The 18,759-nt window shown below is 45.0% G+C and overlaps 1 protein-coding gene across 1 annotated transcript; it reads left to right on the forward strand.

The window, feature by feature from the left end:
• Positions 1 to 361: 361 nt before the first annotated feature.
• LOC102564296 (peripheral-type benzodiazepine receptor-associated protein 1) lies at positions 362 to 6,547 on the forward strand. The gene has a single exon (XM_014598845.3). It carries the CDS (start codon positions 362 to 364, stop codon positions 5,423 to 5,425), a length of 5,064 nt encoding a protein of 1,687 aa, XP_014454331.2. The 3' UTR covers positions 5,426 to 6,547.
• Positions 6,548 to 18,759: the final 12,212 nt, after the last annotated feature.

Consider the following 18,759-nt stretch of genomic DNA (forward strand, 5'->3'; position numbering starts at 1 on the left):
CCGCACTCAGGGGTGCACGTGTACTTGTGTGCACCAGCTACGTGTCGCCAATGTGCTTCCCTTCTCTGGGGGCCTTGGAGCAGCTTGTGCCACGTGCCTCCTTTCCAGGGGGATTTGGCTGCCAGTAGGACTGGAGTCTGGCTCTGTGCTTAAAGCCAAATTGGAAAACGTTGGTTTTTTTCTTTTATTCGTTGCCTGCCCGTGTGCTCCGCCCAGCAGCAGCCCTGTTGGCCCGGCCGCCCCAGCACGTGGCCGCCAGGCGAGGGGGTGGGGCCGGGGCTTCCCGCGGCCGGAAGGCGCCAATCAGCGCGGGCTGTAACGGCAGTGGAGCGGCGGTTAACGGCCGCGCCCGCCCGCCGCCATGAGGCGGGGCAGCCCGGGCGGGGGGAGCCGCGCGTCGCCCCGCAAGCCCCCGCCGCCGCCGGCCGCGCCGCCGGACGAGCCGAAACGCGAGCTGGAGGCGCTGCGGGCCGAGCTGGAGGGCGAGCGGCTGCGGTCGCAGGAGCTGAGGCGCCGCTTCGCCGCCGAGGCGCGGGAGCTGCGCGAGGCGGCGGAGCGCGAGCGGCAGCTCCTGGCCGACCAGCTCCGCTCCAAGTGGGAGCAGCAGCGTGCGCGGGAGCTGCACCAGCTGCGCGAGCGGGAGCGGCGGCAGCGCGAGGCCGAGATCCGGCAGCTGCTGCGCTGGAAGGAGGCGGAGCTGCGCGAGGCGCAGGAGCTGCTGCAGCGCGAGCGCGACGCCGCCGTGCGCCAGGCCCGCGACCTGCAGCGCCAGCTGGCCGAGGAGCTGGTGGGCCGCGCGCGGGGCGAGAGCCGCGCCCGCCTGCAGGAGGTGCTGGGCCGGCTGCGCTGGGAGACAGACGGCGAGCAGGCCGCCCGCATCCGCCACCTGCGTGCCGAGCTGGAGCTGGAGCGCAGCCTCTTCCTCAAGTACATCCTGGAGCGCTTCGAGGCCGAGCAGCCGCCCAGCCCCCTGCCCCGGGCCGCGCACCGCCTGCAGGGCAGGAGGCACCAGGACGGGCCCCTGCAGAGCCTCATGGCAGCCTGCTCCCCGGCGGGTGAGGCCTGCTCCCTGGACAGCAGCCTGTCGCCGCTGGAGGAGGCCCAGCCCGCCCTGCTGGAGGGCAGCCCCCCACCTGCCCGCGAGGAAGACGCCTGCCGCCAGGAGGAAACGGCCACGAGGGAGCTGCCCCTGGAGCCCAGGGGCGACAGCCTGGCTCTGGAGTGCTCGGACTCCCCGCCGGAAGGGAAGGTGGCTGGGTGGGCATCCGCAGGGCGAGAGGGTGCCCAGGTAGTGGGGCAGCAGCAGGACTGGCTCTCCGGCGGCGGGTACGAACACCTGGTGAAGCAGAACTCAGACCTGCTGAGTGCCCTGGAGCACCTGGAGCAGAGATGCACGGCCCTAAAGGAGGAGAATTGCCTTCTGAGGAGAAGCAGCGTTCCCGAGATGCAAGAGAAAGTGAAGCGGCTCAAGAGGAAGAATGCTGAGCTGGCCACCATTGCGAAAAGACTGGAGGAAAAAGCCAGGAAACTCCGAGAGCCCGACCTCCAGGTAGTCGGTGCCCCAGTATTACTACCCATTGACGATTCGGATGTGGAACTGTGCAAGAAAGCGTTTGCTCAGCAGAGGTTCAAAGATCTGAGTGAACAAGCTAGTACCCTTCTGGCCAAGGATAAGCAGATAGAAGTCCTGCAGAAGGAGTGTTGGGAGCTGCGGGCCAAACTGGCTACAGGCAACGATGGCTCATGCGAGCTCAGTTTCAGTGACTTTGATCACTTGTTGCGAGAGACTCAAAAAGAAGTGTTATGGTTACAGAGACAAATAACGTTGAGGAACCTGAAAGAGCCTCTGCAGCGCTCCCAACTTGGTTCAGACAGTTCTTCCACTACTGCTGTGTGCCCAATTCAGGAAGCATGCGTACCAAACATGGATGCCAGTTTAGATGGCTCATGTTTTCCAAAGGAGACACCAACAGGATCAGTTGCTTTGGGGAAGGGCATAGAGACAGTAGTATTACCATTGGGAAATATGTCCGAGAAACATGAAAACACGCCTTTAAAGACCGACCCATACAGCAAAGAGCAGATAGAGCATTTGGAAATAGAGCTGGGTAAAAAATACCAGCAATGTGAAAATCTTGAGCAAGAAATAGAGAAGAAACAGAAAAAATGTAATGAGTTGGAAATGCAGTTAAAAGAAGCCCTGAATAAGAAGCAGTATCACAGTAAAACTGAACAATTTAATCTTCTGTCTCAGAAACTTGAACAGTTCCATGTAAAAAAACCTGATGTGACTTCAAAGTTGCCATGCACTATATGTTTTTCCACAGCACAGATCTCTGCAGAAGATTCTTTTTCTGGATCTAAAAGTCAAGTCAAAGAACAGGAGTCCCAGACAGACTTCTCAAAGTCAGAATCAGGGCAGAGTAGTCCCAACTCCTGCCCTTCCCCAGAGGAAGATACTGCAAATGAAATAGAAGATTTGGAGACAAATGCATTTTCCCTTACTGTAGAAGCACAGAGACAAGGTTCCGCAAAACTTCGAGTCTTCTTAGCTCGATATAGCTATGACCCTTTTGAAGGTCCTAACAAGAACCCTGAAGCAGAGCTTCCATTGACAGCTGGAGGATATGTTTACAGTTTTGGAGATATGGATGAGGATGGCTTTTTTAAAGGAGAGCTGATGGATGGCAGAAGAGGGTTGGTCCCCTCTAATTTGGTAGATGAAGTTTCAGATGATGACCTGATGGCCTCTGTGCCTCCAGAGCTAGATGACCTGTCACATGTGTCATATCATGAAACGAGTTTCCTGAGCAGAAGTGTTAGCAGTGGAGAAAAGAGTAATGGTCTTGATAAAAAAATAAGTATCAGTATGTTAACTAATAGACTAGAAGGAGACACTGAGATGCCTAGTGATTATGTCAAAGTGCCTTATCCAAGAAACCTGACCCTAATCAAGCAATTAGCAAGAAGCATTATTATAGGTTGGGAGCCACCATTTTTGCCAGCTGGCTGGGGGGATGTGCAGAGCTATAACGTTTATGTAGATAAAGTGCTATACCAAAATGTAAGGTTTGGCTGCTGGACTGAAGTAGTGATTGAGAATCTGGATTTAAATGCTAAGACCTATCGGATTTCTGTTCAAAGTGTAATGGAAAAGGGAAATTCAGATAAGATGCAGTGTACTTTCCTTATAGGGAAAGATTTTCATAAAGCACCAGAACTTCTGAAAATAAGGAGCATCACCGCTACTTCAGCAGAGGTCATGTGGTTACCAAGCAGCAGCAATTATACTCACGTGGTTTACCTTAATGAGAAAAAGTATGATGTTACCAAGGCTGGGATTTATTGGTACACTTTCCAAAACCTACAACCCAACACTCAGTACACTGTACAAGTGGATGCACAACCTCAGAAGATGACATGCAATCTATCCCTGGAGAAATGGATGCAGAAATCGGCAACAATTGAGTTTGTTACTCCATCAACAGGATTACCTGATGCTCCACTTGATGTTCAGGTAGAGCCTGGTCCCTCAGCAGACAATCTAGTTATCAGTTGGCTGCCTGTGACAATAGATACAGCAGGATCATCCAATGGGGTACGAGTCACAGGTTATGCTGTGTATGTGAATGGTCAAAGAGTAACAGAAGTTATGTCTCCAATAACTGGGAGTGTCCTAGTAGAACTGTCGCAGTTAGAGATCTTCCAAGTGTCTCAGAAGGTTTCTGTGAGAACATTGTCTCCTTATGGAGAGTCAGTGGATTCTGTGCCAGCTCTGATACCCTCGGCATTATTGATAGGAAAGAGGAGGGAATGTTCAAAGTCTGTGCCTACCAGCCTGACCCCTGAACATCCCTGTGGGGAATTCGTAGACTCTCAGCGTGTAAAAAATCCTCTGACACATAGCACATCTTCCCTGTCTTCACAGTTGGATTTGGCCAGTAAAGATAAGAAACGTACAGTTTGCTTCACCTCTAACTGCAGAGATTCACTTACTTCCCTGCCAGCAAACGTCTCCCCACAGCAATTGTTCACTTCCCACAGTTCTTCCTTGATGCCTGAGCTTGCCATGTCATCAATGTCACACATTCTGAGAAATGAATATGATGATAAATGTGTGGCACATCAACCGACATCAGTCAGTGTACAGTCTTCGAGCCTTGCCTTTCCTGCCAGATGGTGTGAAGAATCAGCCAGTGCTAGGACTCCAAAAGACATTCAGAGAAAGAGAACCGAACACCTCTTTTTAACCCAAAATGATGTGTTAAATCAGGCAGATGCCAGCAACATCAAAATGTCCATGACGACCCATTATGTGAACTCTGAGGACAAGCCTGTGAAAGATTCAGCCATTCAGAGACACATTGAGAGATATGACAGGAATTGGTTGAATTCTGTTCCTCAGCTGTGCTCTAGCCAAGTTGAATTGCAGGAAGAGTATAATAGAGACATAGAAATAAATACCTTAAATGTTCAGGAGATTCTAGATGTCTCCTCAGAGAAGAAACCTGACGAAGTATTAATCCTAGGGGTGTCTGTTGGTGAAACGAAGAAAGACCAAACACCAGGAACAGGGAACTGGAAACTTAATCCTTCTGGTGAACACAACCGTAGTTCTGTTCTTTTACGTACTTTGAAAGAGGAAGAAGAGGAGCTAGATTTAGATGGGGAGGAAGATAACAGAATAAAGATTGCTGGTAAAGATTCCAGTCTAAAGGAGTCTCCAGAGTTTCCTACACAGTGGTCTCAAATAAAAAAAACGAATAAGGCTTTGAGCACAAGCCAAGCAGTGACATCTTCATTTTCCAGAACAGATATTCTGAAAAGCTCAGACTTGAAGGAGATGGTTAGTGATGGCTCAATAAGGATGTTTCTGGCCCTTTTTGACTATGATCCTGCATCTATGTCACCTAATCTTGATGCAGCTGAAGAGGAACTCCCATTTAAAAAGGGGCAGGTTGTAAAAGTGATTGGTGATAAAGATGTCGATGGTTTCTACCAAGGTGAAATTGAAGGAAAGGTTGGATACATTCCATGTAATATGGTGTCTGAGGTGGAGATGGACAGTATTGAAATGAAACAGCAGTTGTTAAAACAGAATTCTGTACCTGGTATGGATTCCAGGATGAATTTAGTAAAGCTGGGTATACAAGATAGGAATGACAAGTCTCACTCGGAATGTGTCCAGCGAGATAGCAAGGTTGAGCAGCCTGCTTCTAAAACAATGGTGGCTGTCTTTGACTACAACCCGAGGGAGAGCTCAATAAATGTGGATGTGGAAAGTGAACTAACATTTAGTGCTGGAGATATTATCACAGTATTTGGATCTGTAGATGATAGTGGATTCTACTATGGGGAGTTAAATGGACAGAGAGGCCTTATCCCTTCTGAATTCCTGAAAATTGTGTCTTTGGAGGAGGAGTGAAAGTCAGGTGTTGTTTGAAAGACGCTTCAAGAAATAGGAGGAAGAGAAGAAGAATCTAGTAATACAAAGAAAAAGGACGCACCTAACTGTAGATGAAAAACGCATTATTAGTGAAGTCTAGTATTAAAAGTTTTCCATGAAAATATATCATATAGAATCATTATTTTTAATATGGCAGAAGAAATACCTAGCAGACATGAGAAGTGAATTTCATTTCAATTTTAAAACTTTGGCCATAATTTTTTTGTTGTATATCTTTTCAGGGGAAGATGTGTGTGGAAAAATGAGTGGATACTTCATGTACTGATTCGAACTGTGTGCTGGGTAGTCAAAATTCAGCCATTCTTTTTGACAAATGCCTCAGCACTTACTAACATAAGCACATGTCCTTTAAATGGGAATTTGTGATTAGGATAGCATAAGGGATGCTCTGCAAGGGCATTCATGCCACATTCAGGCCCTTTTTGTACTAAAAGGAGTTAAGATTTGCATACTGTAAGGGCTGTGTTTGCTCAGGGAATAGTCACTTGAAGGGTAGGTTTTATTAAGAAAGATTCTTTCGGGTTAATGTTAAAGTCCCCAGTCCTGCAAGTGACTCAGTAGAGATGCTCAGGTGCTCACCTGCACAGAATTACATCCAGGATCATAACCAACTTTTGTGCAGTTTATATTAAAACCTGAGCTGAAGTTTTCTGACTCTTAAAGCTTACTTAGTTTACATGTTCATTTACTAACTTGAAATATTAAGCTATTTTACTTGTTAGTTTATTGTGGTTTTTTTACATATCTAAATACTTGTTTTGTTATTTATAATTCACTTGCTCACTGAAGAACTTGTGAAGAGTGAACTTGGCTATGGGGATCAAAGCTGCATGTATAGATGATTTTTAAAGGAGAGTTTACAGATAATTCCTTAGGAGAAGGGTTCATTGTGTTAAGATGATTAATTTTTTAGACAAATGGCATATGTGCTATTTTTTTTTAAAAGCAGGGTTAATTTCTCTGCGTATTTCACTTTGTCATAAGAGAATAAATTGTTTAGTTTTTCCTTTTTGAATATTAAAGGAGAAAATATTATAACTTGCAAATTGGATTGTAATAAAACCTATTTGTTATTTCATAGTTATTTTTTCAGTATTTGCCTCTATGTGGACTTGAAACATGTGATGAAAGTGTCCTGGTATTGCTTGTTTGGCTTTCCCATTTCGTTCTGTGTCTAATGATGCATCAGCCTCTCTGACACGCAAGGGATTTGCAGGCTTGTTGAAAGGTTTCGTGTATACAAACTACCACAAGATGGCAGCACAGCCCAATGAATCAGGCTACATTATATGGCAATGTTCCCTAAAGGATGAAGTCAGGTTAAATAGGACTTTTTTCAGATTATTTTTAAAATAACATCAAAATTAATTTTCTGTTTTACGTTTTGCATTCTTGACTAGAATAATGAAAATGGTACTTTGATTTGGTGTGATTAGGTTACAACTGTTGCAGATTATTTATTTTCAAATTCAGGGGTAGTTAGAGACTGAATGAGGCACCCGACTATTTTGTCACCTTGGACCAGTGGTAGTCACCTTGTGCACAGGCTGCCTCTGCATGTGGCACATGGCAGATGAGGAAAGGGGCAGGAAGCACAACAGCAGAAAGGGCAAGAAGCAGAAGGCAGAACAGGAGATCAATCACAGAGCATAGAGCAGGATGCAGAAAACAGGAATGGTTTGGACAGGGAGCACAAAGTAGAAAGCAGAGTGATTCGAGTGGTTCTCGGAGAGGTGTGGGGCTAATTCATGGCACACCTGCAGAAGAGGTTGGCCCCCACTGTCTTAGAGATTATTTTCATCAAGAGCCAAGAAAAGTGGTAAAATAATATAGAGGGGAAGAGTTTGCTTGAGGTATTTCCTTATTTCAAAAGAGAGCAAAAAGATCTAGATAGACCTAAAAATGGTCTGCATTCAAATAGATGAGATTTAACAGGGACAAATATAAGGCTGTACTTGGGACAGAATAATTGCATGCATGAATGCAGAGCGAGGAATGAATAGGTTGCAGTAATACAGAAAAGGACCTGGGGGTTGTAGTAGACCATAAGTTGAATATGAGCCAACAGTGCACTCTTGTTGGTAAAAAGCCAAAAGCATACTGGATTGTATTAACAGGAGTGTTACTTGAAATAAAGAAAAGTGATTCTTCCATTCTATTCAGCACTTGTGAGGCCTCACCTGGAATGATTTGTCTTGTTTCAAGCCCCACACTTCAAGAAAAATATGGACAGGTTGGAGAGAGTCCAGTGCAGAGTGACAACAATATTTGGGGCGTGGGCAGCAGAGGCTGAAAAAACTGAGTTTTTAAATCTGAAACAGAGAAGACTGAAGGGGGATGTGATAAGTTTTCAAATACCTGAAGGGTGGTTATAGAGAGGATGGAGATATACTTTCTTTGTGGCCACGGGACAGCAGCAATGGCCTCAAGCTGCAGCACATGTAATTTAGGTTGGAGAGCAGGAGGAACTTTCTGAACAAGAGACCCCCTCTACACATGCAGGTAAAGGCATGATGGGATTTAATGAATGAGTCACACAATTGTGCCTCCTACCATGCCACCTGTGCATGGCAGGAGACAATTGTGGGATGGCGCATTAGATCCTACTGTGTCTTATTGCCAATGCACTGGGAGCCTGAGGCTAGAGGATTGTGGCAGGGGCGATCTCTCCACCCTGGAGTGCAGGGAAACCTCGGGCTGAGAATCGCCACAGGGGCAGTCTCCCTATCTCAGGCGTGTAGGAAACCCCTGGGACCAGAGAATCAATGTGATCTTCCAGCCCTGGGGGTTTCCCATACCTTTGGGGCAGGGGGATTGCTGACCAGGCTCCCAGCAGCAGGGGAGACCCTGGTACACATGCTAATTAAAGCTCAAAAAAGCTCAAAAGCAACCAGCTATAAAATTGGTACACATTTTTGAGGTCTAGCTTTTTAGCTGGTTGGAGCTTTTTATTGTGTGATAAGTTATTTTGCACATGTAGCTGTACCAGTTAATTGGGCAGTGCCTGTAAGGTGTAGAGGGGGCCTGAGGGTGGTCAAGCATTGGAACAGGTTACCTAGAGAAGTTGTGGAATTGCTATTCCTGGAAATTTGAAGAGTAGGTTGGACAGACACTTGGCTGTGCTGGTTTAGTCGGGGATGATCCTTCCCTTGAGCAGGGGACTGGACTAGATGACTTCCAGAGGTCCTTTCCAGACCTACTTTCCTATAGCCTTCTGACTATGAAGTAGTGGTGCACATGATGGAGAAAGTTTAAATCCCATATAGACTTTAGTTCCTGTCATCCTTACTCTCTTTCTGCAAGATTGGTTTGGGGCTCCTTAACTAAAAATGCATATTTTTGTATCAGTGAAGCTCACCAAAAGTATTTCTACTCTTGTTCAGAAAGCAGTCACAGCAAGGGAAGTTTTACCCTTTGATCTGTTCCGCACTGGGTATGTTCATCAAGTGTCTGGCCTTGGTGGTAGAAATGCCCAACGTGATGAAGAGCGCATGTATCTCCATACCGAAACAATTGGCATGTTCAAGTCGATATTCCTGAAGTCTTACAAGAATCCATGGCGACGATATGTGCCCTATCCTAATCCTCTGGGAATAAATTGTGGAAAATCTACCCTTTTAGCTATGCAAACTACCCTTCATTGGACAGAGGGAGAAAAGTAAGCTAACTTTTTTTTTTTTATTCCCACTTCTGTGAATGTAGGGTTTATGAAAGCTACTAGATTTTCAGGCATATAGTAGAGTCCTCTGTCAACAGAATAGATGCAACATGTTCATTCTCCCTAGTGCTCAGCAATATATCTCAACCCTATTTTGGAAGAACCTATTATGAATTGGAAGGAATAGAGGAGTGTCCAGTTCAACCTCAGATTGTCCCTGCTGGGTCTGCAATTCAGCTACTGCTCTGAAAAAGGAACCAGATTTCAAATTCAAATATCAGTACAGACTGTGATGTTTAGAAGGACGGAGAGATTTACTGGCTTCCCCATTTCAACTTAGTACGATTGTGTGAGTGAGGCAGCTTCTTGTGAGACTTTTCTAGAAAAGTCCCCTCCATGGACATATTTAACATCTGTGGAGATGAGTGTATAAGTAAAAGATGGGTGCTAGGAGCTCTGCAGGTGCTAGATCATCATTACTTCATGTTTTTTATCTATTCGCTGGATTCTTTACTGCTTGTTCTTATTAGATGGTATGCGTACACCTCTGGCTTTCCCTAGTATTTAAGTCAACCTTGTTTGAAATTAACATTTCATTATATTTTGCCACATTTTTCTTTAAGATCATACTACCAAGCTAGTTCAGAAAATTCTTGATTTATGACGACTAATTTGGGTTGTGAAATTCAGAAAGTTTTATCTGCATCTTTATTAACAGTGGTTTGCATTCCAGCATGGTGGTGCAAAAAATAGGTTTTAATAATTTTGGATAATCAAATCATAAAGTAGAAAATACATCTTACTTTTAAATTAAAGCCAACATGCATTCCTGTTCTTGTATCAGACTACAGTTGTATGTGATGCCAAGCATGTGTGCCTTTAGTAGCATTTTGTTACATTTTTTATTGCAAAAATAGCCTTAAAATTGTGCCAAAAACATTTATTTATCTATCTTATCGCAAGGAAAAAAGAGAGAGATGTATTCCAGGGAGAATCATTCAATGGCTTATGGTTTATAGAAATTACCTTCTGAGTGTATAATTTTAAAGTGATTGTCTTCCATTAGGGCTACAATAAACAGCATGGTGGAAAATTCAATCTGATTAGTTTTTCTAATAAGCTGTAGGGGGTTGTGGAGGCCAGAGTACAAGAAACTTAAACATGTCATCACTCTGATTACAAACCTGCCTCTGACTTAATGAGATAATGAAGTCCATTGATTTAATGAACCCATTGCTGATCAACAAATGGTCAATGATCCCTATGGACATTTGGTGCATTAAAACTCATTCTTTTCAAGATTTCCTAAAATGGTGAGGTTACAGACAACATATATGTTATTATAAGTTTTATTATATTGGTCACTGGAAGTAAACACTTGCTCAATGCTTTCTGCATCCATTATAAACCTGTTTCCATCACTCATAACTTCCTGAAACATTTCATGTTTGGTCTCCAGGTGGGTGGATGTTTTCCAAGATAAAAATGTGTTTGGGACACTAAGACTTAACCCCATGAGCTAAATTCTGCCCTCAGTTATACCAGTGCAACCCTGCTGATTTACAACCTCATTTGAGGTGATTGGAGCTCTATCTGTGTGAATGAGAGCATAGAATTTTATTCATGTAGTGCAGGGATAAGAACTCAAGAGGATTCTGTGTTTTTTACAGCTGAGCTGACTCTGTTAAGTATTAGAGATGCTGCATCTGCAGCCAACTTTCAATCCCTGTGCACATAAACCAGGGGTGGGCAAAATGCAGCCTGTGGGCTGCATCCAGCCCTTGAAGGACTTTGTCCAGCCTGTGGTGGGTCCCTGAGTCTCACCTGGTCCAAGCACTGTCTAGCCTGTGGCATGTCTTGCCACCCCTGGGCGTGCAGCAGGGCTGAGGCAGCACCATAGCTGGACTGCCTTTCTAGGCAGCCCAGGTGGCAATGGCTCCTTGCTGCTGTCATCACTGGCCCCAGCCCTGTGGTACTGGCAGGAACCCATGTGCACAGCCTCAACCCCAGCCCTCACTGCGCCCACTCCAGGCTTGGCCTGGCGGAGTGGACCAGCCAGACCCCATGTGCACAGCCCCACCCCTGGCCCGGCCTGCCCTGCTCCCCAGCCTGCCCTGCGCCTGCTCCAGACTGGCCAGCCTATGCTGAGCAGTGGCAGCAACCAGACAGAAGCTGTTGCTCAGTGTGGGGGGAAAAGCAGCCCCTCCCCTTCACTGCTGCCAGGCCCTTCTTGCTGCAGCTTCCTGGACCCTGCATCCGGGCTGCCCTGCAGCAACTCTGCACCGCTACTGCTGTCCTGCTGGATGGCCTGGAGGCAACAGTGACAGAGGCAGAGTGGAGCCTCGGGGCAGCCTGGGCATGGGCTCTGGGCAGCAGCAGCAGCAAGAAGGGCCCAGCAGTGGTGAGATGGAGGGGCCGCTTTTCCCCTGCTCTGACCAGCAGCTTCTGCCTGGCCTCTGCTGCTGCTCAGCATGGGTGGGCGAGCCAGAGCAGGCACGGGGCAGGCTGGGGACAGGGCTGTGCATGCAGGTTCCAGCTGGTCCACTCTGGCAGGGGGCAAGTCCAGAGCAGGTGCAGGGCAGGCTGGGGTAGTGTGCTGGTGGTGGTGGGAAGGAGCCACAGGCTCCGGGCTACTGGGGGAGGGGGTGCTGACTGACCTGTGGCAGCTCCCTAGCACTGTCTATGTGGCCCCTGGGCCCAAATAATTGCCCGCCCCTGACAAACTGACTTCTGGTGTCTCCCCACTACTTTTTCCTTGTGCAACCTATGTTCAGCCCTCATGAGGTTCTTGCAGGTTACTACAGAATGTAGTTATGTATTTACACTTTACATTAGAGGAACTGATCCTGGTATCTGAATATTGTTTTTCATAGCAAGATGAGGAATACCAAGAGAATAATAAATGCCATTTGCATATAACACTTTGTGGCTTCAGCAGCATTAGCATTTCCCTGTGAGAAATAACTCCTTGGCTCCATCTAATCAGACTCATATAACTTCTTTTGAGACAGGAAGTTAGATTTGAAATATAAAGAGAAATGGCTTCACTTGATGTTACTTCTGACTTTTGGAATATTCTGCTCATGGGATCTCTGTTCATTTTCTGCTTACTCACCACCTTAATACTTGCTCTGGTTTCTGGGTAACAACAACATATCCTCTACTTTGAATGCAAATTGAGAAACTAAATGTTGTTGGCAAACATTTCAGTTAAATGAAGATTTATTGATTTATAAAGTATGTTTTCTCTGCTTCTTATGCAGATGCTGTGGAAGATAATAAGTTGCAGTTTAGCACCTTTCATTCAAAGACCTCCAAGGATTTCACAAACATTAATGAATCAAGCCCTATACCACACTTCTGTCAGCTAAAGAGTGTTGTGTAGATTCATATAGACTCATAGATTCATAGATGTTAGGGTCGGAAGGGACCTCAATAGATCATCTAGTCAGACCCCCTGCATAGGCAGGAAAGAGTGCTTCCTCTTGAAGACCCCCAGGGTAGGGGAGAGCACCACCTCCCTTGGGAGCCCGTTCCAGACCTTGGCCACTCTAACTGTGAAGAAGTTCTTCCTAATGTCCAATCTAAATCTGCTCTCTGCTAGCTTGTGGCCATTATTTCTTGTAACCCCTGGGGGCGCCTTGGTGAATAAATCCTCACCAATTCCCTTCTGTGCCCCTGTGATGAATTTATAGGCAGCCACAAGGTTGCCTCTCAACCTTCTCTTGTGGAGGCTGAAAAGGTCCAGTTTCTCTAGTGTCATGACCCAATGATTGTGTGTGTGCTTCGGCACTGCAGAATTATTTCCCGCCACATGGAGCTTTCTTTGCACGGTGCAATTCTCAGCTGCAGAGAGAAAACCCCGGTGCAAAGGAGTTCCCGCCACCCATATGTAAATTTGTTTCCCACTATTGGCTGTTTCTAAATTATTCCTACGTGGCGGCTAGCAATTGGCTCGCTAGCCGTATAAAAGGTTTGAGCAGTTTCCGCCCAAGTTGTAGAGGACTCCACAACCATCTCATGGGGACTCTGAGCACGCAGCAGAGTAATAGAAACTTTGTGTGTGTCTCAGAGGAGTTCGGCGGCCTGATCAACCACCAGCCTCTTCCCGTCTCATTCGTTAAATTCTTCTTAAGACGTATCTATGGTTTTTGCGCGCTCGTCAAGGGTATCCAGAGCTCTGTCGTGTTTGTTTTGTGGAGCCTAGCAAACTCCGTGCGTGTGTCTTTGGTGGAGCCTAGCAAACTCCACTTGTGTTTGTCTGTAACTGCAACTCAAGAAAGTTTTTCCTGCCTGCACCGCGACCACCTATGGTGTAAGTAAAACAATCTTTAATTAACCATTACGAATCCGTGCCTAATTCTAGTCCATCGTGCAAAAGTACCCGCCCTACCATTGCGGGCTCCCGGCCACAGCCTGCCGCGCACCCCCGAAAGCCTCAGACTGCTTCCGGCCCGCACATCTAGTCTCTCCTCGTAGGGCTTGGTCTGCAAGCCCTTAACCATATGAGTGGCCCTTCTCTGGACCCTCTCCAGGTTATCCGCATCCCTCTTGAAGTGCGGTGCCCAGAATTGCACGCAGTACTCCAACTGCGGTCTGACCAGCGCCCTATAGAGGGGAAGTATCACCTCCTTGGAACTATTTGTCATGCATCTGCTGATGCACGATAAAGTGCCATTGGCTTTTCTGATGGCTTCATCACACTGCCGATTCATGTTCATCTTGGAGTCCGCTAGGACTCCAAGATCCCTTTCCACTTCCGTGCCACCCAGCAGGTAATTCCCTAGGCTGTAGGTGTGCCGGACATTTTTCCTCCCTAGGTGCAGCACTTTGCATTTCTCCTTGTTGAACTGCATTCTGTTGTTTTCTGCCCACTTGTCCAACCTGTCCAGGTCTGCTTGCAGCTGTTCCCTGCCCTCCGGTGTGTAGTCCCACACTAACAATTACAAGTTTTTCTCTCAAAGTCAACCCACTTGAAGAGCACATCTGTCATCTTCATTTTTTTGCCTTTAGAGTTAATAAAATGGAGTGATCAGATCAATGGAGATGCTGTGCTATATTCTGCTGCCCATTCTTCTGCTAGGCATTTACTTGTGGCCAGATGCTTTGTGCTTACCACAAACATTTTCTTTCTGTAGTACTATAGCTTATGCTATACTCATATCAGTTATCCTGCAGTTTTGTTCAAGAGTTTCTGTTTAGTGCTTAGATAGAGGAACTAATCTATTGGGGAATGATGCAGCTTAGCCAGTTTACTGTAAAAGATGGGGTGTGTCTATATGAGATGCTTTACTGCACAGTAGACTAATCTACTGCAACGTAAAGTGTCATCATTTACATGCACACACCATTTACTGTGCAATTAATTAGCTTACTTTGCAGTTAGCTACTACCTGTGAATACAGGTAGTAAACTAACAGCGCAGTAGATACTGCACACAGTAGCGCATGTGTAAATGTTGACCAGGAGCAAATTTGCTCCTGGCCAGCCCCAACACTAGGGGGCCACAGGGGATGGGGAACTCCATCAGTCCTGGTGCTACTCAGCTCCTAGCTGCCCCCAGGAACTGGGAGTTGAGCAGTATCGGGATGGGGTAGCTCTCTGCCCCAGTGCTGCTCAGCTCCCATCTCCCCAGAGGAGCTGGGAGCCAAGCAGTGGCAGGACTGGAGAGCTCTCTGCTTCCATGTGCAGCCGGGGGCTGGGCAGGAGCTGTCCCACTTGGGGAAATCCCTGCCCAGCTAGGGGGGTCAGAGCAGGGTATGAGCAGCCCTGTACAGAGCTGCTCCCATTGGGAGCAGATTTGCTCCCAACAGGAAGTATGTATAGATGTGCTCCCGGGGAAGGCTTTATAGCACTAATGGCACGTGTAGATGCATCCACTAAGACCTAAAGAATATTTTGGATGCAGCTAAATGGAGAAACCACTGGAAAAGTGGAAACTTATGATTTAGGTTTTACCTTTTCTCCTCATTTCACTATGGAGTAGAATTTACTAGAATACTAGAGAAAGTGAAAGGGCAGAATCATTATAATGATTTATTTTAGGATGCCAACATTTTTCACATTGGTTCAAACACTTGATCACATCTAAACAATATGTATTTTTTGCCATAATGAGTTCCAGCAGGCCCTGATTATTTAAATTGATTTAATTTAGTTAAGTTGTCTGTGCTCTTTACTTATGATCTGTATTTCCTTCCTGTTTTGGTTTATGTTAATTGTCCAAGTCCTCTGCTTACAGTTTTTCTTGCATTCACCTTCTGTGTCTATTCTGCTGTTAACTCAGTTTCCAGGTTCTGTCTTGTATTTTTATTATAATTATTATTTATTTGATTTTTTTCCATGGTTGTAGAACTTCTTTTTTGGTGTCTTGTCTATTTCTGGCTACTTGTAGCTCATTTTTCACCTTTGCTTTCTACAGCTATTCCTACAGCTTCATGCTATTCCTTTGTATACTTCCTTAGTGACATACCCTTCATCACTGTCTGTATGTAACTCTTGATTTTCAGATGGTTAAGAAGCTCTTTGGGTAGCCAGATTGACCTCATAAGGTTCTTCATATCTTTCCTCTATGTTGAAATAGCTTGATGTTGAGACTTTAATATTATGTCCTTTAGGAACTGCTAGCCCTCTTGGACTCCTTTTTCTTTAATGCATTTATCCATGGGACTTTAATAGCCCATCCACTATTAAAATAGATTCAAGCACATTTATACATTAAATCTAATTAACTGTATTAAATTTAACTACAAGTAAATAAATTATTAACTATATTAAATAAATTATTAATGATATACTTAAAATAGTGGTATACTGAGCATCTTTTATTTGGACCTTCCTGCCCTTTTTGATGTCACAAGGAGGGAAAATTGATTTAGTTGCGCAGGGACCTAAGCCATGGGACCTGTTTCACTGAGTTCAGTGTGTACAAAGCCCTGAAGCAAGGTAATTGGAACAAGAAATATGTGGGTTAGATATCAGGAAGAGCTTTGTAACCATGCCAGTGGTTAAGCACCAGAACAGATTACTGAGAAATGGTGTGGAATCTCCTTCATTGGAAGCTTTTAAGTACAGGTTTGACAAACATTTTTCTGGGATGGTTTAGAGACTCTTTGAGCAGGGGTAGGACTAAACAACCCCTTGAAATCCCTTCTAGTAGTATTTTTCTGTGATTCCAAAAAAGCAAATGCATCTGATAGATCAAGTATTAACTTGTATTTTTACTTGCAAATGCTGTTGTTATAATAGAGTGAATAAATCACAACTAATAGTTTATATGCTGATTTGATTTTGATTTGAAATGATTGTGATTTCCTCAAATATTTTCATTTTGTTCATTATCTGAGTTACATAAAATATCTTAGCGGGGGTTTATTTCATTTGGCTGTGAATATTTGAAATGGAGGTAGGTTGCTTAGTTGTCATTGATCACAAAAGATGCATAGGTTTGCTTCTGTTTCCTGCTTGCATAAGCATGTAAACACTTGTGGTACAAACACCCATGCATACACATTTTAAATTGGCTTTTAATATGTGTTCATGAATGTGAATTAAAATATAGTTTCCACAAAGAGTTATGCCAGTGAAACAGTCTCTCTCAAAAGTTGCAAACAAACTATAAGCAAAAACGATGTTGATATGCCTAGTTGAATTCATTTGGAAAAAATCAAGTCCTCTTGGAAACTCTTTATGCCCACAGACCATACATACATAGATAATGTGAGCGATCACCATACTTTCTTGTCAGTTTTACTTATTTTGTTATGCTAAATGACTGTCTCTTCATGGACAACTTTTCTTAACATTACACGTTGCTTCCTTTCTCTCTCACATGCTCCGTGTCCAACTTTTTCTTTCTTTCTCATTTGTGTAAGAGGATGGAATTACAGCAGTATCAAAGAATGACAGAAGCTGTTACTTGGGTTATATCATTACAGCATTGAAATAAATACGAGTTTTACCCACAAATTCAGTAGGACCACAATTTGGCATGATTACTGGGAGAAGTGGCTACTTTGCTCCAGTCCCATTATGCTACTCGTTTATCTCTGACATGACTAAGTGCAGTGCCCAATATGTCTATTTTGTTGGAGCTGCTTTTACTGTAGATAACTGAACAAATCAAAAATGCTCCAAATGAAAATTCTAGGCTTCTTTATACAGTAAACTCAATAGACAATCCTATTTTATTTCATCTACTTTGTATTTAGAGCCACTGCAGAGTTAGCTTACTTCTTGAAAGCTACTTCCTATTACTATTTTTTGTTGAGGAAAACAAGCAAGACAACTTTTATTACAGCCCTTTTATGTCACTCATATCATCAGTGAAACACGCATTGGGTGCTAGTATGTTTTCAAAATGTAGTGTGAACAGGTTTTGAGGATGATGCCATTGTGATTCTGATATTACATAAATACAAAAGATCAAGCAAAGCAATAATTACAGCATTGTAACTAAAATGAGCTGGGTAACTGCAACTCTTAAAAATAATTAAATGTTTCCTCCTTGACTTGCATAAATTATTGCAAGTGAAAGACAACTCCTGAAAGTACCCTTTTATAACACCATTTTTGTGAGATGTCTGCATGAGTTGGCTTGTTGCTTCTGAATTTTGATGAGATGCTTCATTTTTGGTGAACAGGAACAACTTCATAATAACTTTTATGAGAACAGCTCATGCGGTAGTAGTCACCATCTAAAGCAAAAAGGACACACAGCAGCACCCAAAAGTTGACAAGAACAATTTTCGGTGCAGTGTATAGATCCAACTGTGTGCATGGATTGAAGATTGGCTGCAGTTGCAGCATCTCTGTAAATACTTAACAGAATCAGCTCAATTTTGAAAACATAGGATCCTCCTGAGTTCTTATCCATGTTAATACGGTGACCAGGCTGTCTCAGTGTCCCAGCTGTTAGCAAAAACTTAAGCAAAAGTCCTCGATTGGTGGAAATTTGGAAGCCGCAGATATGGGGCTATGTGTGTATGCACACGTGCCCCTTGATGCCCCCCACCCCTCTCCCATCCTGTCCCATCCTGGATTCCTTTACAATAATTATGGTTGCCCTATACATGAAGAAATTCTACTCTCCCATTTGCACAGAAGGAAATCCAGCTCAAATGAGGTTGTAATCGGTGGGGTTGCACTGATATAACTGAGGGCAGAACTCCAACTCCACTTAGAGTTATGGGATACAGGTCCTAAATGTTTGTAGTAGAAGGTCTAAATTAGTCCTGTGCAAAGTGGTTAGTATTCGCTTCAGATTCGAATTCGGCTGGTTCAGGGACAGTGATTCAAATCACTGTCGCAAATTGATTCGGCCAAATCTGATTTGGAGATCTGGCTGCTGCCAAATCTGCGAATCACACAGGCCCCATCTCCTGCCTGCTCTCGATGGCTGCCCTGCCCGCCCCAGCTCCTGGCACTTTGAAAAAAAAAGCCCGAACTCAGCGGGTACTGTCCGGCAGGGGGATGATCCCCGCTGCCCCACGCCACGTGGGGGACTCTGCCACAAGCTCCCCGACCCCTGCCCACTGTCCCAGCCCCTGCCATGGCTGCCCTGCCTGCCCCAGGTCCTGGCCCTTTAAAAAACAAAACAAAAGAAGCCCCAACTCACCGGCTCCTGCCCGGTGGG

This window comes from Alligator mississippiensis, chromosome 10, assembly GCF_030867095.1.
Source record: "Alligator mississippiensis isolate rAllMis1 chromosome 10, rAllMis1, whole genome shotgun sequence".
In the NCBI taxonomy this organism is placed as follows: domain Eukaryota; kingdom Metazoa; phylum Chordata; order Crocodylia; family Alligatoridae; genus Alligator; species Alligator mississippiensis.